This window comes from Amia ocellicauda, chromosome 21, assembly GCF_036373705.1.
Source record: "Amia ocellicauda isolate fAmiCal2 chromosome 21, fAmiCal2.hap1, whole genome shotgun sequence".
Lineage (NCBI taxonomy): Eukaryota > Metazoa > Chordata > Actinopteri > Amiiformes > Amiidae > Amia > Amia ocellicauda.
Genome location: NC_089870.1, coordinates 21,099,043 through 21,123,267, shown reverse-complemented (window position 1 = coordinate 21,123,267; position 24,225 = coordinate 21,099,043). Strand labels below are relative to the sequence as shown.

At 46.7% G+C, this 24,225-nt stretch overlaps 1 protein-coding gene across 1 annotated transcript in view; it reads right to left on the bottom strand.

Annotated features, from left to right (window-relative positions):
* Positions 1 to 24,225, bottom strand: part of kiaa0586 (KIAA0586 ortholog) — a 129,502-nt gene that overhangs the window by 55,084 nt on the left and 50,193 nt on the right. The window contains exons 7-10 of the mRNA XM_066694391.1: positions 14,574 to 14,721; positions 12,911 to 12,952; positions 12,162 to 12,248; positions 10,834 to 11,039 (exon numbers count right to left, since the gene is read on the bottom strand). Of these exons, the coding sequence (XP_066550488.1) occupies positions 10,834 to 11,039; positions 12,162 to 12,248; positions 12,911 to 12,952; positions 14,574 to 14,721 (483 nt within the window). The remainder of the gene's footprint in view (positions 1 to 10,833; positions 11,040 to 12,161; positions 12,249 to 12,910; positions 12,953 to 14,573; positions 14,722 to 24,225) is intronic.

Genomic DNA, 24,225 nt, shown 5'->3' with positions numbered 1-24,225 from the left:
CCGGAATAAAACGACATCATCAGATTTTGATTGACTGACCTTTGCTTGGAAACGGTTTCACCGATGCCCGTGTCTAATTTACGCTCCGACAGTTGCACATGGAGCACACGCCTGTAACAACGCAAACACGGTGGAGGTCATTAAACCAAGCTGGTTCTGTTTAAGGTTGAAGGCAACACCGACATCAAGACCTCACAAGAGTCTGCAGAGCGCGCTGTAAACCCTCCCCCGCCGATGCCAAAACCCCTCCTGGTTCCCATTTTCATTTCTGCCCCAAGGTGCGTCCCTCGTGTATGGGTGTCGTTACAAATCATTCACTGCTCCCTAATGAGCCAAATTACAATAGGACATCAAAAACGAATCGGCCATCGCGGTGCGGAGGCAGCCCCGCTGGTCTGAAAGCAATCTTCCCCGAGTTCCTCTGCACACAAAGATCATGTTGTGCCAAACACATTTAGTCAATAAGCCTATTTCCTCCCCGGGATCCAGTGCTTGAATGGCCAGAGAGGGGAAACCGGCTCGGGGTTAATAGTTTCATGTTGTGTGTGGAAGTCTGCCATGTTCCAGCGAGCAGGAGGGGAGAGACGACAACAGTGCAGCCGGGCGCTCGAGCCCAACGCTGGGGAAAGCCGGCCAGATCAGACACTAATAGCGCTGCCTGATTGATAACGTTTCCAAGCCAAATCCTTTCCAGATGTAGCCGCACGAACGGCAAAGGACCGGCTGGTCGGCGTGACTTTGGCAAAGGCTCGGGGACCAGGCGGTGTCTGCGAGGAGAGGAACACGCTGCGGAGTTCATACGTGTGGAACGTGAAACACGTCAGGAAGAGACGGTAGAGAAGGTGAAGATCGTCTTGACTCCGGAGGATTGGATTATTGGAGAATATCAAACTGCCACTTTCATAATGAATGCATAACGGTCTTCACTAAAACGCCAGATCACTGAAATGGATATAGATAAATACAGGGTTGTGGGTTATTGTATGTATACTGTAATCAGTTACCACACACAGGAGTCTGCAGTCGGTACATACGCACACGCACACGCACACAAAGATTGGAAAAAGCCTCTTGTATCCAAATAAGGACGATAAACACAACCGGCCTGTGAAAGGATGGAAATATTTGGCCGGTGGATATATATCATATTCCCCGTCATTATTCTTTTTTTTGTTTTTATCCCTCGCTCTCAACTACAGCCCTACTAGTGTGAGTAACCACAGCCTTTTGTGTTTAACTGTTGTTGTTCTTTAATCCACATGGAAAGGGATGAGTAAGACTTGAGATCATGGCCAGCTTAGAGACACTAACACAACGCACTTTCTTCTCTTAAGGAGCCATCACATGAAATCGTACCATCTCAACACATCCATCGGTTTAAGCTTTCTCACAGAGACGCCGAGACAACGATCTGCCCAATCAGAGAGCGGCACAGGGCGCCTCCCCCTTGCCAGAGAGCATTGTGGGAATTCTGCAAGGGGATGTGAAATTGCGGTGGCCTGCATCTCTAGATTACACACTGTTTTCACCCCCTTGTGTTTGTTCCAGGGAAGACCGGTCGCACATGATTCACTGCAGGACACACTCTGCTCCCGAGCACAGAGAGAGATACGGAGGCCATTATCATATCATATCATTTCATATCATATAAAGCTCTTACTTTTATCAGAGACCTAATCACACACACACAATATGTCTGTTCTCGAGTCATCCTTGGTAACATAACGTCAAGCTAAATATAATCATCCATAATAAACACTATATACTGATCTCAAGTAGTTAAATAACTAACAGTTTAAAACCCGATTCTGTATATTAATGCTGTGACTTTAAACGCTTAAGTCACGTTTTAGCTAATTATAGTTCAGCAGGTGAAAAACACAAACCGACAGAGATCCCAGCGCTCCAGGAAATACAGTTAAACCACAATGGATTCTGAAGATGTACAAAAACAGAAAAATAAATAAACAACAGCGTAGAGGAAGAGCAGCTCGGCTTTGACTAAATGAAAGTTTCCAGCCGCTGCTCCTGACAGGTTCTTCCTGAACCATAAACCTGCATATTCCTAATTCTACCTGGGGAATTACAGCGCGGCTTTCAAACCCACAAACGATCAGACTCCCTCTAGCTACACACTTGCCGAGCCCTGCGCTGTGCATGTCAATGAGCTGAAGGCACAGAGCCGAGTCTAGGATGAACACGCGGACCGGAGCTCGAACACCGAGGCGTCTCTCTCCAGCCGTTCCGGTTTCAGAGCTCGAAACGAGTGGCATCTGGCACATCTGAAGCTCATAACCTTTACACGGGGGAAAGATCAAAGCCCTCGGAGGATGAAAAGGCGGCGGCAGCGATCAGTCGGTCTGTGTTTACATGTCACAGGATTAGGAGACCGCTAATATCTTCTGCCGTTTGCAAACTGGTTAGTATCGGTCCTGACATTGGCCTTTGTATTGCGGCTGAATGTGAACCTCTGGCACAGCCCCGGTACGGGCCGCAAAACATGGCGAGACCATGTGTGCCGAGGCCCCGCCTACTCATTCACATCGTATGGTTCAGTTTGGTGATACTGATGGACAAGGAGGATGGTTTACAGCATCAGTTTACAGTTATGAGATAAGTGTTGTCTTTTCCTAAATAAACACACAATTTTTTCTTACGAAACGAAACAGAAATGAGGTGTACAGCTCCAGGTCAACCATCCCTTAACTTCATGGAGTCCTAACGGTGCCGAACTGGATCCGGGACTCGTGGAAGGTGGATGAAGTTACACCCCGCGGATGAAAAGAGCCAGCTGTTCCCAGCTGCCATTCCTGCCTAACGCCGTAAAGCCCCCGACACGGCCACCATCCCCAGCCCAGACAAACCGGCCTCTCAGTTTTGTAGCCCCGGGTACAAAACAGGCTGTAATACTTTCCATCTTGAAGGGATCCTACCCCCCCACCCCCCATTTAACGGCACACTGCAACAGGCATTCACGGCTCGATTAACTCGGCCTCCTCCATTCAGCCCGTATCCCGCAGCCTTCCCTCCTTAAACGCGGTGTGAAATTAACTTACCCTCTGGCACTCTTAAGCAATTTCAAATAGATTTTTACTTATACTAAAGGATTGGCTGCAGCGAGATAAAATTAGACTCCCCTGGCCCTCGGAACGGGGGGATTGTCCTACTTTATTCCAGCAGAGGAGCGCGGGCGGCTGATGGGTTTATCAAACTTTCAAAACTCTTTTCATTAACTGTCGGTTATTCCCCTTATACTTATATTCAAATTAAAAACTTCTATTTTCTACCCTAACATCTTCACAAACAATAGACCGTACATGTGACCAGAAGAGATTATGCTGAGTTATGTTTGTCTACAGGAAAGGAACAATATATTTAGAAAGGTAATTATTTTTAAATACTTTTTTTGATGATTAAATATGAAACACCAGCCAAACCGATATTTGGACACCGGTCTTTCCCAGCCATCGAACACTACACACTTAGACATTATTACAAGAAAGAGACCCCCTTTAAAGACACACACACACACACTAAGTAAAACAGTTTACAGTTACACAACATCAAAAGGAAACCACAGTTTGAAGACGCTGGCTGTTTTACAGGCCTATTTTAAGTCATTAATTGCTGTGTGACATATGGGCTGTCAGAAAGTCAACGCCATGTGATGCAATCTGGTGGCTTTGGAAGAGTGCTCCGTGATTAAAGGAAAGTTTTAATTAGGATCCAGCCCTCGCTGCTGGCGGCTCAATGGGTGGCCACTTCCCCACAGAACCGAAAACCCTGAGGTCGAACTGTAGATGCTTTGCGATGGTTTATTTCAGTGTTTTGTATAAGTATTTATTTATAAATATACTCAAACTTCCTTTTGAGTTATCTTGCTTTGTTTAGCACGTGTTGGTTTTTCACGGTACTTTCAGTCGAGCTCCTATGACATCAGACAGTTCCCTCATAACCTTAATTACATGTTTCCCCTCGAAAACGTCTCTCTTCACACCCGATCATTATTTTATGAGGTTAAATGAAGCGGTAATAGAGCCGAGTGCTCTGAGAAGTGTGGAATTAAGGAAGGCACCGAAAATATTAATATAAAGTACCGGCATTGGCAAGGAAAGCTTATTAACCGTGTATTTGATCGATTACAGAATTTAAATATTGGCTGACGGAGGAGCTAGTGTTGTACATTGGGGCGATCCACAGGAGCGCAGTGTTTGTGTTGCTGTTGACGCCGAAAGGTTTAATGATATGTAAATATATATGCATGCATGTTCACCGCGGTTTCTCAATATGCTCACAGGAATCAACGCCTGCAGGGGGGCGGTGATGTCAGGACCCTTGCTTACAGAAGCGGGCATCTGAACAGTAAACTGGATCAAAACGAACGCCTATCGCTCTCCGATTCAGAGCATTTCTACACCAAGGAAGTGGCCTCTCAGGCATTCATGAGAAATAAACAAATCAAAACCACGGCCTTGGAAAGCAGTGAAGCACAGAGAGAAACGGGCTGGGGCGGGGAAGGGGACGGGCTGAAGTCTTGACCTCCGTCTCCGTCTCCTGGGGGAGGACAGAGCGGTGCGGGCCGCCCAGGTGTGACACCCAGCCCTCCTCGACGCCTGGGGACGGGAGGAAACGTACATCACAACGCAGCGCAGGCGAATGTAACCTTGCAGGAGAACTGGAGTGAGAGATGGGAAATATACGGGCGGATTGAATATGCCAGTTTGAAACATGAGTCACGATGAATGGCTTTACTCAATTCATTTTCCTCTGTAAGGGACTCTTGGCCGCAGCAGTTGCATGCTGGGATCGTTTCCTGCACACAGAGTGACTGGATATCAGGTCTTGATTTGTTTAGCTGTCTTTCTTCACTTCAAATTCAGTCACCCCCCCACGGAGGACTTCCGTAAACGATCCCACAATATAATCATCACTGAAAACATGTTGTTTGTGGCCTTCTGTTAACCCGTAATGGTCTGACCTCTCCACAGAAACAGGGAGAACAGGGGGCAGGGGTATCTCAGACATGCCAATGATTAAACTGCACCAGAGACATGAAGACTGATTTTAAACCACGCTCTTCCTGGCGCCCTCTCTCCCCCACACTTCATTTCAGGATCCTCTGTGGAGGGAGCTGCAGGTGGCACCCAATCCCTCCCTCCCTCGCCCGGCCACCCCCTTGCCCGTGTCCTTGGGCCGCAGCTGGCCTTCCCGTCTCGGGGAAAGGAATGAGCTCGACCTGCCAACTCAGACGGGTCGGCTGGGGCAGTCTGTAAGAGAAGAGTTCCCTGCTGCCCAGAACCTCCCCTCCCAGCGCGGAGAACCGATGGCAGAAAAAAAACACCACCACAAACTTGTATCCTTGTAGTGGCTGCTTATCCACAAAATATGCTTTTCCCCTAAAGCTCAAGAATGTAACATTTTCATTCCCTCAAACAAAACAAAACTAGAGAAGGGAAGCAGGAAAGAGAAGCAGACAGGTTCGACATGAAATGACACAGAAGGGCGGCCAAAACAGTTGCATGTTCTTGGCCAGTCTGACACTTCCAACATGTTTTCCCCCCGGTCCTTGTTAACTGTGGATGCCAGTAAACCTCTGGGTTCTTGCAGGGGCCCCGAGCCAAACCGCAGAGCGAGAGACGACCAGCGGCAACGCTAAATCGGAGAAACAGCAGAGATGAATCCAAAGGGGTCAGGGAACCCTCCGAGAACACGAGCGCAGGTAGTTTGGACTTGTTTCTACCCCTCCGAGTCCTTGGATATATTGCGGCTTTTTCCTTCGCTTTCTTTCTCCCCACAGGGCCGTTATATAAGTCAGTAACTTCCCCTCAAAGAGGACCGCAACTCTAGAGTGAGCTTCCCATCAATTAGCCACATAAAACTGGTAAATAAAGCGCAGCACATGTAGAAAGTTAGTGGAAAAACCAGGCAACCGCTGAGGAAAAAAGAAAGATAGAGGAAATGTGAAGGCCGTTTAAGGGACTGACATTATTGTTCAGTCTGTTAAACTTGTCGAACCCAGGAACTCGCTTGGAACCCGTGATGTTTTAATACACTTGCTCTCCAAGGAACAGTACCTTCTCTATGGAGGAATTAGCCGATCAACCACATCGAATTAAAGCCTTGTGTTTTTTGACGCAATAGACTGAGGGAAGAGAACACTTCTGCTTTTAATTTAGATCTATTTATATTGCTTTAGAAACCCTGAATATAAAATAAATGTTTGAGTAAAAGACAAATATATCTCTCTCTCTCTCAGGGGAAAATGTATTTATGTTAGTTGGCGATATTTGTGTAGATATCACTGTTTACTGCGCAACTACAGAACATGGCCCTGGAGGAGAGACTGGTAATGCCTCTCAGTTATAAACACTTTTTGTGCTCGAACCCTACACGACAGGAGACATTATAGCGGTGTAATAATAGCGCCGAATCTCAGTGAAACAGAAAGGACTCCATTCTTTTCCGACTGTGTCAAAGTCCTGCCAGGGGACCGACCGCGAGTCTGTGTCCAGCCTTGTCAAAATGAGAGACGTGTTGTGAACAAATCCAACAGGACCTGCCCCGGACTCGGTCAGGAGGTGAACACCTGCTCTGTGCGGCTCCAGCGCCACGGCGGTCCGTCAAATAGCTGCTTTTCAGCGCTGCGGGCTTGCGGAGTATTTCTTGAGAGGCACCGGGGATACTTTATTTCCCCCTTCTTGCATTCCCAGCGATCAGACGGGGGACGGCGAGCTGCTGTCCGCCCCGAGGCTTCGCAAGGCCACACCGTCCGGGTGATCACATCTGAAAGGTCAGATGCCTTCAGACGCCATGTTTTGAAATGAGTTGAGATTCTAGATTCAAGCAGCGATTCCTGGGGAAGAGAAAACCCTGTATAAAAACAGAGTAAACAAGTTTTTCTAAAAGATGATTGTACACATTAGTAGTAAAAATAAACAGGGCACAGAACAGAAGTAGTAATATCTAGTATTCAATTGAGTGTTCGACACATGCCCTCAGACCTCAGTGAGGACAACAGATGTTTGTCAGTCCAACAACACAGTACTGTAGGCTACACAGAGATTTCTGATTGTTAAACATCCAGGACTTAGTTAACTGTGTAAATGTAACTATCAGGGAGTAGCTATTAATTAAACTACTGTACATTGTGACGTTTCAGAATGTGGTTCTGTTTCAAATGGAGTATCGTTCAGGGGCCAGCTTTAAAAGTCTATTTTATTTATTTATCTATTTTGCAAACCCCCAAAACGGCCGTGCAGACAGCTGGGCGCAAAGGAACCGTTCACCGTGTGGAGACTTGCGAGGGATCAGACTGGTCTGCCTGACCCCGGGGGCCAAAAGCCGTCGAGAACAAAGCCTGTGATATCACGGGCAGTCTGAGCTGTCATCTCAGAGCGCATTCCTGCACAATGAGGCCGATCGCAACAGCTGATTCACAGACAGGGTGTAAGCACTCTCCTTCAGCGCTCCTCTAAAAAAAGACCCATGAATGAAGAGGTCTGTTTAACCCTCGTCTCAAGAAGGCTTTTCGCGAAGCCCACGCGGTCCATCAGGCAACAAAGACAGAATTGAAAGTTGAACATGATTGTGGGGAGGAACTACAAAACTAATATCGCAAACCACAGTACCCTGGCTCTCTGTCGCAGTCCAATTTAGGGAAAATATCACCCAGCTCCATCTGACCACCCCTTGTGAACTGATAAACAAAAATATCTAGTTCCTCTTCGGTTTTTCCAAAGGACACCAAGATAGCTGCTTCTCAGAAATCTCTCCATCTTAAATCGTTTAGAAAAAAGAGAACAATCTCCGCCGAGGCACTCGTTTCTTTGTTTTTCTTCCTCTGTCTCTGCCCTTGTTTACAAAAGAGCTGGTGGAGTAAACGAGGGTTAAACCGGCTCCCCTCACGTTTGATAGATAGACGCCACGGTAAGATGGAAGGGCCGATAAATCCGAAGGGTTGATAACGAAACGTCGAGATTAAGAGGCTGACAAAGCCCGGCCGACAGAGATGGATGAATAGATGTATTGGAGAGATTAGATTGATTAGATAGATAATGCAGTGTTAGAAAAAAATCCGGTTGACCGAGGAGGGACGTGCGAAGGGGCAGGGACACGTTTTTGACGGGGAAACGCTGCGGTTGGGATGGATAAGAATACGGAGGGCCGGCCAGCCCTCCATATCGATATCCATCCCAACCACAGCCCTACCACAGAGGCAAGAAATGGAAACACACCAATCGAGAACATGCCTTTACTCTCCGTAAAAATAAATAAGACTGTATCTTGGGTAACAAAGTTTAAGCTCCACCACGAACAATCCATAACAAATACCAAATTAAAAAGAAAGACCTTAAGCTCTCAGCGCATGCAAAACGCGGACAGTAAAACCCGGTGAAATCATAATAAATCATCTCTATCTGTGAAACTGGCATAGCTCGGTGTTTACCGCCTATGCATTCCTCCGGCGATACGGGGGCTGAGCGCCACCCACCCACCCGCCCGCCCGGCACTGCAATGAACTTGGCACAGATCCGCCGGTTCTGCACAACCCGCCGTCCTGCTCGACATCGTGCATTCAATTTATGAGGTTCACCCGTAATCTGTCTCCAGTCAGGTAACTCTCCCCTGACACCTGCCAATCACCGCAATTGTTGTGCTTGGCTCAGCTGGCTGCCGCTCGGAGGGAGCTCTGAGGGCAGCTGTCAATCAAACACTCTGATAGGTCCTGACATTAAGCACGCTGCCAGCTAACGAAAACAAAAAAAACGTGCACTTTCTCCGCAATGCACAATTTTGCGTTTTTCTCTGCGGACGTTCGGCGGCGTTCGCCCGGACCCGATCCAAACCACCTCATCGGATCGGGAAAAAAGGGAACGGATGAACATTCCAACAACCGTCACAAAATGCATCTTCTTCCCTTCTTCCGCCAAGAAAAAAAAAGACAGAATTTGAAAGGAATTAAACATGACACTTAATGAAAAACGACTGTCGGGAAGTGTCATCCCCGCGCTGCATAATAACAGCTTACCACTGTAGTAATTATTTCTTGACAAAGCGCTCTGTTGTACGTGGAGCAGCAAGTGGCTTCGTTTGGCTAAGCGTCTCTCATTAAAATGTGTGCGTATCCTCTACTCAAGCCTGTCAGCCCTCTCTCTCTATCTCTCTCTCTCCCGTCGGCAGCCGAAGCACCTTGAAGCGTCTCCTCTGGCTCGAGCCAAGGAGCGGAAACAAAACCAGACCCGTTGGGGGTTTGGGCAGGACACGACAGATCTGGTATTGGTGTAATTATAAATACGATCATTATTATTATTGGGCTAAAGCCTGTATCAACACAATCGCTTTAATTCAATTACAGGGAGGCAGTGCAGATGTCACACAGTAGACTGGCATGAATTATTCGATCAAAAATGTTTGTGCAACTTATTCCAAAAACAACCCTGAGTCCATTCAGTCAAATCTAGCAGGGGGATAAAGGTATCAATCGCAGGTGAAATCACATAAAGGGACTGTAACAGGAGACGACAAAGGATTGATGAACTGATGATGACTTATATACCAAAACAGCTCAAAATGTGTGCAAAGGATTCAGAATGCAAATTAATTAATTACAGACTTAATTTCACTCTGATTTACACGCTGTTGACAATACAGGACGCTTTGTCCTCGTGGCTTTTGAACGGGAAGAATCTTTGTTTTTCTTTGCCGTCAAAAGTCAATCTCAGAGGCAGTGGCACCGCAGTACAAGCCGGCCTGAATGCATTCAACGTTTTCCACAAAGGGCTCCTGCAAATGACACGCCACGGCGGCACACGCCAGAGTGCCCCGTCTCCTTTCTATCGCCGCTAATCTCCCCATTTGAGGTGTCCCTTAAATTCCCGATCCTTCAGGTTCACTTCTCCGGAAAATAATTTAAATAGGCTTAAAAGCAGATTATTGTCAGTCGGGGCCGTTGAAAGAGCTCTAAACTGCATTATTGATTTGTGAACAAACGCCTTGTCATTTAGGGCGCACTGTCTCCCAGCGTTTCAGGCAAACAGCCCCACCGGCGGACGCCTCACATCGGGGGGACGGAGATCGGTTCCTCTGCATCTTCCGTCTGATGTCTGTCAATTACGAGAGCCGCCAAGTCCAGTTGCTTTAGGGATTAGAGGTACGCGAGGTGATTCACCGCTGTGGTCACAACAGCCGCCGTGCCTCTCTGGTGCATCATCGGTGCGGCTCTCACTGCACTTCAATGAGTAACCGAGGCCGGCACAGGTGGACTCCGAAGCCGGCGTGGTTCGTGCATGGTGCAGTGCCATGTATCGTTATCCGTGTCTTTACAACAAAGCACAGGACAAGCCATGGTCTCTGCAGATCCGTCATGAAGAAAAATCTCAATGTAAACAAACCCCATATTCAACTGGCTACTGCTGTCAAGTCAAATGGAGTGATATGACTCCAGGAAATTAAGTGAAAAGCCCCAGTGCATGCTGGTAAATGCCGTGTCTCCATTCAGGGTGTGCGGGGGCGACGCTCCATGGGGAAAACACCGCCCGGCTGTTTAAAGTGAGGGGAACAGGTGCCGAATACCAGAACTAATGGCGCGGCCGACTGGTAACAACGACACTGAGTTGGTGTTGAAACGGAACGGGCTCCAGCGGGCGGCTGGCCTTTTCCAGCTCCTGTTGTCCAGAGTTGACTACTGAGGGCGCTTTTATGAGTCATTAATTGATTTGTCACAATGGCGTGAAAGAGGCCTCACAGAGGGTAAAAAACAATCGCACAAATAAAGCGAGAGAAGACTCTCTCCCTTTGCAACTGGCCGAGCACAGAGAACGGACCGGGCCTCACCTGTTGGAGGACAGAGCCTCGATCTGGGAGTGCAGCGCCGCTCCGTTGTTCGCCCGCAATATGGCATCCAGGTTCTCCTCCAGGACCTTCTTGTGGCTCATGACCTGCCGCAGAACCTTATCCGCGTCTTCGAACATGGACTTGGGGGCCCGGGCCTTGTGGAGGATGGTGGGGCGAGGGGCCGGGGATGGGACGGGAGCTTCAGGCTGAAACAGAAAAGTGCAGACGTCACAGACCTTATGATCTGAGCCCAAGCTGAACTTATGAAAAGGAGACACAGACCTGAAGTTCAGCTTGGGCTCAGATCAGCAGCTTTCCTGCAGATGCCTCTATCAATTAATCAGTGGCTCTTATTTCTCTATATTTCTGCTCAGGAAAGATCTCAAATAAATGCATCACAATAATACAATTATTCCAGAAATCTAAGAAACACTCCTACAACTTCCACAAGCCTCCCGGTTATATCGTATGTCACTGGCAGAGAGAGAGGACGTCTGGAAACTGCAGAAGACATCTATTCCAGTTTCTGCAGATTTACTTACAATGCAGTAGTTTCTTCTCTATATAATAATAAATAATATGATTAACCAAACAGAACCGCGCTTGGATTCTGACTGCGTGCCTGAGCCACGCGTGAGTAACACCGGGGCAACCCGTCTTGTATCTATTCCCTCCAATTGGCTATTTATAGAGTGACTAAAACCATATCCTCAAAGAGTCTGTTGGGCTCGGCGCGATTTATCTCAATAGAGCCGTCCCAGCCTCCCTCCCCCTCTCGGCCTCAATCACTCCGGTCTTGCAGCTGTGAGTCCTTGGGTGCGTTTCTCTTCTCCCAGAGGAATCTCTCGGCACGGAAAACACGCACGGCCGGCCGACAGCGGCGCACGTGCGAGGGTCGCGTCCCGTCTCCCGTCCGCGGCACACAAAGCTATTTCTGACGTTAGGTGTTTTTTAACCGGCCTCCTACACTCACTCACACAGATCTGCGGCGGTTCGAGCTCCACACACTTTCTAGGGAAGAACGGTCTTGTTCTCGATCAGATGGTAAGCCTATATACTGCCTATATACTCAGCTTTTGCTTTGAGGAGCCATGGATTTCATAGCGATAATTGAGTAATACACACACACACACACATATATATATTTATTACAGAACACAGAAATGATGTCACGCCATTCCGTGCAGGATATTATATCGCAGCGTCAGCGGTGTGGGACAGTGAGAGCTCTGGGATACTCATCTCCGGAGCACGAGGAAGCACCGGGGCTGCGAGCGCCCATCAGATGCGGAGACCCTAACAGGAGGCCAGTTGCCATGGGAACTCACGGGCGGGGGAGGCGGCGGATCGATGGCTGAGCGGCTGCTGCTCCTCGCGGCCCGCGGGCTGCTCTTCAGAGGGAGAGCGTCGGGAAGCTGATGAATGGACAAACAAAGAGGAAGACAAACACAGATCGTCAATATCTGTCTGCAGCCCGGGAGTTAGATGACACTAATTATTGACGACGCTCAGCGAGATCGCTTACAACAGGCCTCTCCTCGTCAAAGGCTATTCTGATGCAATCCTATCCGTCTCTCAGCCCCGAAGACACATGAAGGGAACATTTGTACGACGATTCAACCTGCTACCAGTAATTGCTCGTTACAAGGGCAGAGCAATTATGATAATTTCTGCTGTGGGCGTCTCGTTAGCCGACTGCACGAGGGGACGCCGTGCTCCGTAGTGCAGGAATTCACAAAGCACAGACTCGGACCTCTGGCTCAGATGCAAACATTGTCTGCGTTTATTTAACTCGACTGTATATAGTCTTCAGCCCCATCTTTGTTATTGAATAGGAAGGACAAAAAGCACGGAAATTGGACGACCCCTGTGCTTCTCTCAGATCAGTTAGTGCAGCAACTCTGAGAACACAAGGAGAAGAATAATGCTGTAAAAAAGCTAGAACCCATCCAAACTTGCATCAGAATGTAAAGGTGTAATCAAAACTTGGGGTTCAATTTATATCTCCCTGACCGCTACACCTCCTTTGTCCCAGGGAATGAGACCAGGGGACACACACAGACAGACAGACACCAACCTGGGACTGGGGTTCTTGATTGAATCGCCACTCCTTCCCTTCCTAAGGAAGAAAGAGAAGAGGTGAAAAGGGCAAATACACACAGGAGATTCTTTCAAAAGGACCCACAAAACTGAGGGGTCCCAGGAAAGACCAGCAGCCGTGAGTCGAAACACAGAGGAGTCTGGCTCCTGCACATGATCCTGAGCTATGAATCCGGCTGAAGGATGGCTAAAATATTCAGAAGACGGAGAATCCTGACAGAAAGGTCGAACCGAAGATCACCTCTGGGATCTAATTTACTGCATCTGACCGCCATACATCTCCGACTGCATCTCCTATTGCGTTTCTAGAGTTGTGTTGGTCTCTCCGTGCCTAATGGGTTTCTTTTGTTTCTCTTTGCCGTGTAAACCGCTCTGTGGCAACTCGGAGCGAAGGGCGCTATACTAGAAACAAAACATCTGAACTGAATTGGATTTTATTCTAATGCCTCTACCTGCAGGTGCATAGAGACCTATATCTCAGTTTGGGATCGAGTACATCTCCATCACAATCACACACTAACACAGGTGCATACGACTCCCAACCCAAACCCCATGACCTACAGACTTTGACTCATCTTTCCCATAAAAGATTATGTATCCAATCATATATTGGACATTTTCACTTGCAGACAAAGAATCATTACACACTTTAAATTCTAGTTTATTGGTGTATTTAAAATGTATCTGCATATTTTGCATTAAAGCCATGTTCTCCGTTCAGTGGCACTACTGGGCCGATCTCCAGTTTCCGTTAAATTAGTCCAACCAGAGATATTTGCAGAAATGTTGCCTCGACAGCAATCTGCATATTCTTGAATAAAACCGTAGAGAGAAGAAAACAAATGAATAAAAAAAATAGTAAAAAGTGCAAACCTCCCTTTCAGAAACCTCGTCGTGGGTACAGGCTGGGATAGAGAGCGGCACGCATTGGGCACCGTAACCGTTCAAATCTCTGCATTAAAAGTGATATGCTAATGTGTCATTTGGCTTGTTTTATTATTCCGGAATGATGGAATTTTAAGCAGGGATTCCGTGCTCTGAAAGCGAATGTTGCCCGGGTCTCTGCCTGATTAAAATAGATGAAAATGGGCTGAATAACATTCTGTGAGGAGAAAAAGGCATTCTAATCTATTAGAGGAGGGGGGGCGGGGGGAAACAAAAAAAAAAAAACAATTGGGAACTGCTGTCTGTTCATTGAAATACAATCCGCGGTTGTGTTTTGGCTTGATTTCATCAGGGGTACGGTCCAATTAGATTAACTTCTCCTTTTGCTGAATACTGATATTGACATTGGCTCACTTAGGAAAACAAGAGTGAACCTCATCAGCATCTGGGCACGGTGTAATTTACAGCGTCTGCAGCGACGGCAGGAGGGGGTAGAGACAGACAGAGAGAGAGAGAGAGTATCGCATTTCGGGAAGAACCCCAAGCCAGTCAGCATCTATGTGCCGATGTCCGGTGAACTCGATGTGACGGATATAATTGGTAGAACTATTTCTGTCTCTATTACTGAGGCCCTCGGGGCCATTAGACAAGCCCACTTCCTGTCTGGACAACAGTGTGTCCACATAGGAAGTGAGACAGCTCTCAAGTGAGCGGCCCTCACTTTCACTAACACGGGGCCCCTCCTCTCCTCTCACCTGCAACAGGCTCTGCATCTCCGTCCTGAGCTGGCCAAGGTCGTGCAGCACCGCGCCAGCTCTGCCCACAGCTGTGCTGGCAACCGCCCCGGCCCGGCCCAAGCCCGCGGGGGGAGTGGGAACGGATTCAGTCAGCTGGCCGCCAGCGCTGGAAGGGGAGAATAAATGACATTCAGCGTGGAGGAGATGACAGCACCTGCATACTGATGCGGCGCTGCAGTGATCCGTTCGGCGTGGCGCGGCAGCGCTGCCTCTTGGAGCTCTTTGTTGTGCGCCCCCCTCGCTGGCTGTCACCATTAAACTGCGGATGTCACCTTCACTTTAATGCACATCTCTCCTGGAACAAAAGGCCTCCATAAGAGCCCTGTTCGGTCTGTGCTGTCTTAACCCCTCCCTGGCCAGATCTGAAGCAGGCTAGTGTTGGAAATCAATACATAAACTGCAGATCATATTTCGCTTAACAAACAAAACAACAACATAAGGGGGTGTTTCATTAACACCCGAAACGAAGAGAAAAAGGCAGGATTAAGAGGAGATGTCACAATAATTCTCTGCAAAATTATCCCTCTCATACTTAGTCCAAAGCAAAGAAACATCCTTGCGTTATTGTTGTATTATTTGTTTCTGTCCTTACCAAATAAAGCAGATATAATAATTATAAAGATAAATACATAGCAGTAGGAGACTCTATGTGTACCTATACCCTGTGAGAATCCAGCTCAAGCTAGACTTTGCGGGGCCAGAATCTGATTTCCCGAGGATGGAGAGGAGTGTGTAGGTGGGGGGATGTGTAGTTATCTAGTCGCGGCTGTCCGTACACACTTGCTGCGAGTCATCTACTCCTAAGTGACACTTCCACAATCCCATTTGTGCATCGGCACTCAGGGATGGAAATGAACACTGAGGACAGGTAAAACAGACGACGCGCAGCCAGGACGAGGGTCATTTCGGAGCTATAAGAGGCATCTTTCTTGACATTCTTCTTGCTTGTGAGAAACGTCATTTTAATCTGAATTTGGCTGCCTTCCTCCTCTATAAGTAACATGTATGGCAGTTGCTTATTGTATTTTTTGTTTGTCTGTCTTTTGCAAAAGGTTTCTAATTGACTTTATATTATGGGCAGTTTTCAAATATCCCACTGCTAACACCAATTGGAAACTTGAATAAACAAAACGGCTGATTTCGCCTGAGGGATTCAAAGGGAAATCTGCCATGTTTCCCTTAAAATAAAATTTAAAAAACAATGTGGTAAGGGCTGTTTCTCTGTCATTGTTGAACCTGTCTCTGTGACTCATCAGTGCACGGTAGACCGGAGGAAGCCACTGATTTGCTTGACGTGGCCTGTGTGGACATACACCGAGTTGTTAGATGCCTCCGTTTGTTTCTACCGCTCAACCTCATTAGCCAAATGAGAAGGCAGTCCATGTGGGCAGGAAAGAAAGTGTGAGACGCAGCATTAATTGCATGACTCATTCCCGGGAGAGCGACCAAACTGTATTGTGTGATATCAATTGGCAGAATGCAATCATGTTAATAGAAAGAGGAAAAAAAAAAAACTACAACCTCCCTCTGTCGGTTTGCTTGAGTGAAAAGTGCGAGTGAAGTGATGAGTTAGCATTGTCTCCTGGATGTAAAATCAAGCCTGTCATTTTGCAACTGCCGTCTTTCTTCTCCACAGTAAGCATTACAGACTTTGATAGGCATAACTCAAATGAAACGGGGAAAGTAGCTCTCACAGCAAACACACAACAGCCCACCCACGATGTAATGCCACCTTGAAACGGGCGATGGCTTAACAGGCCATCTTTTAACTCTTATAGGCAGAATTGATATGTTTAAATTACAATCATGTGTATTTAGACTGGAACGTGTATCCAGCGATGATTAATGTGACTGTTTTACTCAAATCAAAAGAGGGGTTAAACAAGTGACACCAACGGGTCTCACAGATACGTCACTGACCACTTCTCAGGCTCTCTAGTTAAGATAAAGTGCTGCTGCTTATGATATTGAATTACTGAAGTAGCATTCCTCCAAATCGAACAGCTCAGACGCCATTTTGTTTGTATAGTTGTGCTCTATGAATCACAAGCTGACATTTTCCATGTACCGAAAGGACGCTGATGTTTGAAATCATGTATTCGCTCAAAAGGGAGCTTCTCCCACTAAATTGTTGATCGATTTGTTTTCAATGCTTCAGTTGCATGCGGTTGTTTTCGTTTTCCCCACAAATACATCTCTCTCCTTCTTACTAGGGGACGAAATCTAAGCCACACTCTTCTCCGCGTATGTCTGTGCTTCTACTCTGTCTAATTACACACAACACTTACATGACATCTGTTCCTACCCAAGTGCTCCTCGCATATCAGGCTGCAAAGAGAGATTGGTATGCAGGGGGAGGAGGGAGAGAGATGCTTGACAGTTTAGCTGAAGGGAAAAAAAGTTTAGCAGAGAGAGAGAGTCATTTCACAGCTTCTGTCAGCCTGCCCTCACAGGGGGAGAGGGATAGAGTAACCTGGATTTTTTTCACACTGAGCTGTGCCCAGAATGCAAAGGTCAGGCTTCAAAAGTACAATGAATCCTTTGGCGCTGATCTGAAATGGAGCTGCGGCCCACAAAGTCTGGCCATCCTGCCAATCATCTCCCCGAGCCGCTGCTGCAGGAGCTACGCCGACTGGAATATCTTAAATCAGAAGAATGCCAAGAACTTAACCCCCAAGCAGCCGGCCTCCCCCGCCGCTACCATCCCGGAGTTAATACACACGGCAAATATTGCAACAAGAGTTACGGTTAAGCAAGTAATGTAATGGAGTCACATAAATCACGCGGGCGTCAGACGCTGGCAGCGGCACAGAATCACAAATCACTGTCTGAGAGTTACCAGCCTCTTAGACCGCCTGAAATATTTATAGCAGCGTCCGCGCAGCGAGAGGAAAGAAAGCTGAAATCAGCACTCTGGTGCGCTCATTGTATTACTGCGAAACTTAATTATTTTCTTCCAGTCCATTGCCCTGTGATGCACATTAATATCTACTGTACTAAAAGCACACAATGATGGAAGAGGCGGGGGATGGCATTAAGTAACTCCCAACAGAGGCAGCCGATCAATCCGGTGTTGGGAAACAAACACAAGCGTGATGTTTCTCCACCACAGATCTGGGGGTATCAAGGACACCATACGATGTATAAACACGCTTTCTCTCTGAAATCCGCTATTATTTTCAGAATCACGGGGCTCGGTTTTGTGTGGTGCCAAATCTTCAGACACGCATGATTGATAATGATAAAACCTACAATAGTGTCACCGTCGGCCATGTCTGTCCTCCGAACTCCACTCTCACACACCAGAAGGTGTTTGCACATGTTAACTGCGTGGGCACGGCTAATGAGGGACCCCAAACACGTGTCGAGATGTCAAAGAGTAGGAGAAGGATTCAAGGATCATGTCCGTGATGATTTGTAAAAGCAGGGTGTCTATCATCAGGACCACACAAAAGAAAAAGAGAGTAACCACACAGCAGCCAGTCGATGATTAGTTCAGACTGCAGCAATGAATGGATGCATAGATGCATGGGTGCATGAATTACTTTCCCTCTGTTTCTTCTAATTGTCTTAGGAAAGACAGCAATACCACACGGAGAACAAAGAAATGGACAGCACAAGAAGAAGAATATCTATCTCTGTCTCTTGCTCTATAAGTAAATGTACAACTGATTTGTCCTCAAATACACAGAATAAAACAACAGAAACTCTCACTGCTCTCATTTCAATCCTCAGTATGCGTGTGTTCAAAAATCCAGGGGTCACATTTCATCTGACACCCAGCCTGGAAACAGCGGTGGTATTTTTAGGGAAAGAAAGAAAGCTATTTTTAGAAATCTGTGCCTCAGATTGCAACTGCATGGAGCCCGGTACCTCTCTCTCTCTCTGTGCTAATTTGTTTCAGCACAGCGGCGCAGTCCGGCCTTTTTGAAGGCTGTCGAAACCAATAATGAGATGTAAATCCCAGTCCTGACGGAAGCACGATGGTGTCACCCAGATCAGTAACAACAAGTCGACATATGTTGAAACTCTAGACAGAGATTATATTCGTGGCAAAGCGTTCTGAAATAATCGGGCTTGATAATTGCCGAAAGCTGCTTTAGATGCATTTAATCGAGGGCATTTTAACAGGGATGGAAATGCTGAGCCACAGCCCTGGAAATTCTGACTATTGGAACTATTCAATGGTCTTCAGCCACCTAGGGGACTTTATCAAGTCTTCAAAATCATGAAAGGCATCGACCACATCAAACCAGAGGAGCTTTTCCAGATCAGCAGGGACACACGCACCTGGGGACACAAATGGAAATTGGGCTTCAAGGCATTCAAGACAGAAAACAGGAGACACTTCTTCACACAGAGAGGCGTCACAATCTGAACAAACTCCCCAGCGATGTGGCTGAAGAGACAATGTGGGAACATTCAAAAACAGACTGGATAGGATCCTTGATCACTTGGTTATTAATGGACACCAAACGAGCACGATGGGGCGAATGGGCTCCTCTCGACTGGACACTCTCTTATGTACTTATAGGAACCCACTCTAGCCCATATTGATTAGGTATTCAGTGTATTAACTGAAGGGAGAATTTGAGAAGAGGAATAAGTGGCACTCAATGTATAGTTACTTCAATTTAAGTATAAATATATAAGTTACCTGTAAAATCATAGAAAGAAAACAGTCACATTTGAAGACACAGTGAAGCTGAAGTGAAAGCATCAGTATTTTATGCATGTTTATAATGAATGTCAAGTCTGAGGACAGTGGTTAAAAACTCCTGAGCATCTTAAAAGGGAAGCAAAATGAATATGTTAATTAAACCGTAAAAAAAAACTCTCTTGAATCAGAAAACTGGATTCTGGAGAGTCCAATCCTGGATCTCAGAATCACGACAGAAATCAAAACCACCTTCAAAATTTTAAAAGAAGACAGGTTTGCCTTTGTCGGGCACGCATGAAACCAAATGTCACACGGCGGCTCTTACTGTGATGATGCTCTCCACCCAGTGAGAGATCTTCAATCACTTTTAAGATAGCACACATCTCAAAGATCCATCCCGTCCAAGAGGGACTCCGCAGGTCTTCACGCGCGCCTCGATTGATTCCCGCGCCTTTGATCTGCCTCAAATTGATTTCCATGTAGATACAGGACGCGAGACGGGATGACTTTGCAGAGGTCGCCGTATGCAAATACTCTACTCGAAGCGGCGCGTGGAAGCAACATTCAAGGCTATCAGATATCTGGCATCCGATGCCCACACACACGGCCCGGTTTTGATGTATATAGGTCATAATTAATTAGCAGATCCTTTAAAAAAATATATATATCTTGGTTTCCTTTTTTTTTTTTTTGCGATTTCTCCATTTCAGAGGAGATTGAGGGTGACATTTAAAACACAAGCGAGCATTGAAAGGATAAAAGACAATTCGGCAGGCATCACCAGACCCATATTAATCAGTCTCCTCGCCGAGCCATTCCCCAATCTGCCGCCCTGCCTCACAGAAGGCAAAACCCAAGAGATACCCATCCTCTGCAATCCAAACATCTTAAAAAAAAAACTAAAGCTGAATCAGGAAGACTGCAAATAAATAAACTGAAGCACAAATGAGACAATACCTGGCCTTAGTATCCCAAAATATTTCCCTCAGCGATACGAGCAGGTGGGTTTCCTTTCCTTTCCTTTGGGTATGAAAGGCATTCACTAAATTATTATTATTATTATTTGCACAGGCCAATCTCAGACCACTGGGCCTCCCTCCACAAATGAACTGACTCTTTAGCTCAGATAGGGATGTGTATCAAATGTATTTCAAGGCCCACAATTCACCCCCGTAATCAAGCGAGTGAGATCAACAAGGGAACGCCTGAGTGAGAGCATTGAGTTGGTCCCTGAGGCGACGCGTTTTACACATTACATCTCCTCTCGCTGATATTGAAGTGAACAAAAAGGGCTGTTCAGGAAAAAACGGCATCAAATGGAAGCGAGATTCAAAAGGAATATTTTAGGAAAGCATCTATCTTGTGGCTTCAGACAGGGCCGCTAATTCAGACTGGATCCTGAGGTACGCAGACCTCTTTTCTCACCAGTGCTGGATGAAATCATATGAGAGAGAGAGAGAGAGAGAGAATCACACTTAGATTTCAGACACACTGAAATCTGATTCATCAACCAGCGAGTAAAGTGTCAGGGCCATGAATTTATTTTGGGAATTGAAACATAAAAAAAGACACACGAACCACAGAAAGCAAAATCTTCGATTCAAAACAAACCGACAACAACATGCTTCGTCCTTTCTTATCTATTCATTTTTTCGTATCACTCCAAAGCACCGCAGGAAAATCCAGTCTCTCTTTCCGGCGATTTCAACACGTTGTTGTCGAAAATGAAACACAAATAAGACGAGACACTCTCGGCTTAATTGCTCTTGATTTGTTTATTTGTTTAACGTTGGCACGGCCGGCCGGAGGGTTCTCCCCCAGAATGAATGGTGCTAATGACAGGGGAAATGTCTGGATTTGCTTATGCTTAACGGGCACCCCACCCCACTACGACCACCAACATCACACACCCACCCACACACAAGCACAAATGTGTCCCGACTCGTCCCGGCGTAGCTGCTCTCCCCACCAGAGGCACGATCAAAGCATGGCCGTACCTGCACTTTCGCTGAGTTTCTCTTACGCAAAACAGCCAAGGTAAAAACAAAAACATCAAAAACTTGGCAAGTGTTTTGTTTATGCTCTTGCCAGTGGATTTTGCAAAACACAACGAGCCTGGTTCACAAGCCTGGGCTGAATGAATGCTCGACACAGGACAGACTCCCCTGCCATCCCACACTAACAGGCCTCCCCATTGTGTGTGCGCTCACAGACAACCCCACAGAAGCATTTCACATTCGAGATCCTGTCCTTTCAAGCCACTCGCGCTGAAGGACCGGTTTCACTGGCAGCCTACAAATCAAAGGCGAACGTGATCCGGCCCCCCACCCCCAACTCTGACTCGCCCCCCGATGACGAGGGCCGTTCAGAGCCGAGTCTCGGGGGCTTTGAACGTTTACTGTCAGGGTGGTTTACTTTTCCTCCTAAGCCTCGAGCTTAATGTTGACCTCAGGAGTCCCTCACCCAATTCATCACGTTGCTGTAAAAAGGCCCTCTATGCCAGACACCCCTCTGTCACGCTATCCGGTTACAGTTTACATTTAAAAACAAAAAACACTTGGGCTGGACCTGACCTCTGAACCGTCTGCATTCAGGCACTCAGCTGCTTGTTTAAAGCCCACCCCCTCTGCGAGAGAGAGCTCGATTCACAAGGACAGACCGTCACTCTGCCCGGAATCCGTCTGCGTTTCATTTCATCAGCTTAAAGGCCAAGTGATTCACTGACACAGTTATTTACTATGGGATTCTGGGGCCCGTGTGCCGGCGCTGTCACACCGAGACGGACGTTGCATTCCCGAGCCAATCAGCAGACGGAGGGGGGGTGAAGCGGTGAATCGTCAGATCTAGACGATGCCGTCAGGTCAAAAACAGCCATTAAGACGAGCATTCTGGAGACGGTGTGGCGGCCATATTGTCTCAGACATTCACAATTTATAATAAACTGTGGCGGTGGGGGGGGTGGGGCAGTATATCACAAACACACGTATCATCCAAGAGTTATCCTGAATTGAAACCGGGATCTTGGGGCGAATTTAAATTGAATATCCCGAATGGATATTCATTTACTCTCCCGTACTGATAAAAGGAAGGGAATCGGAGGCTGCCCAATCTAATTTAAAAGCGTCTCTGCTCATGTTGGGTGGAGATGGTGAGGTGTCTTCGCCCTGGGGAGACGGGTGAGCCGACTGCAACCGCTGCCAATAACCGATGATCCTCACCAGCGTCAAATGTGCGCCTGGTAGTGAAAGAACATGCTTTAGATGTGTTGTTTGGGGGGTGGGGGCTTTAAGGATAGTATTACACTTGATGCTTCTGAGCTCATCTCATTGATCGGGCTGAGGGGAGGTTTTCATGGGTACAGGTATTGATCCTGCCATTGATCTCTGAATCCGAGAGGGTGTAAACTTGCGTGTGAGAGTCTGAAGACGACAAACAAATCAACATGAAAAGCTTTTCTTGCCCAGATCTACATTTCTATTGGTACGGGACTGAATCATCATTTGATTAACATAATACACAATTACTCACAATTCATAACGAATCCTTGCTCAGCCAAGAACCCCCTGGACTGCGGCATTGATTTGGTAAAGGTTTTCTTGAATAGTTTAATAAAAGGATGTGAACTGAATCTTGAATAGGGCAGAAATAATTAACTGTTTATCACAATAGGAAAGCTAACTTTTTACATTCGTAACAGATCAATCAAATATTTAGTAGTTATAACTTAAAACTGAAAACAAGGCAACATGTGACATCATGTTCGTAGAAAAACGAATCTGAGGAATCGGGAGAGCGGATCACAGAATAGTGATAATAAAAACATGTTTTTATTCGGTCATTCGCTCCATCTGTCACCCAAAGGTCATGGTGAGCGCACGGCCTCCAAATGGTGGTACAACGACGCAGAACAAGACAGAAGAACAGGTTATTTGTTCAGACCGGGCATCTAGAATTCAATTTAATCCGACGACAAGAGGACGAGCGAAGAAACTAATTAAAATCATTGAACCAACGGTGGAAAATAGCAACTCTGGGGATGTGTTGACCCTAAAATATAGCCTGTGTTGCTCTTTGTGAAGAAAGAGAAATTGAGAAGGGAGAGGGACAAAGAATAGGCGAGTGCAGCTGAGATTGGCTCCGATCTTTCTCTGTTTACTGGTCAGACGGTGAGAGGCCATCGTGCCACTGGAGATGTGACCAGGAGAACAATAGGCCAGGTCCACAACACAAGAATACAAAAGATAGGAAGGTATATGTTTCCTCGACATGATAAAGAAACGTCTGCATCTGAAAATTCGACGGTTAAACAGAGATATTATATTTTTTCTGTGTCCAGCTAAAGAAACTATTAAAGGCGGGTAAAGGAGCTGCAATTGTGTTGATCAGACGCACAACACAGGATGCAGGATTGCTTTATTTCATCCCCCACCCCTCCGAACAGGAGAATTATTATTCTGCTCACTGCCTTGGCCACAATCCACTCACCGGGCCACAACACTGTCAGAATCGCACACGTCAATTATTAAAGTGTATCCGAACGCCAAGCAGGGAGAGCGCGCAATACAATTACTTATTAATATTTATCAACATAAATACAAAGCTCATACATTTCTAGATTAATACAACGGCCTTTTCTCATAATGCCGGCATGCAGATGGCCATAAATATTTATGTTTACTGCATTGCATGAGCGCGGGGTTTGTACAAATGCCAGCAGTGCTGCACGACGCCTGTCATTCCTGGGGACTCGGCCCCTGCTTTTTCGCCGGTAGAAATGGATTTGTCTATCTTGTTGGAGGGCGACACAACTCAGGGGATAAAGGGGATAGGTTTATTTTAAAAGCCAGGAATGTGGCAAGACCCTCCCCAGCAGGGATATTTAAATTGCCCTCAGATATGAGCTTGGAAAATGTCACTATAGGGGTGGGAGCAACAATATTGTAATGACTC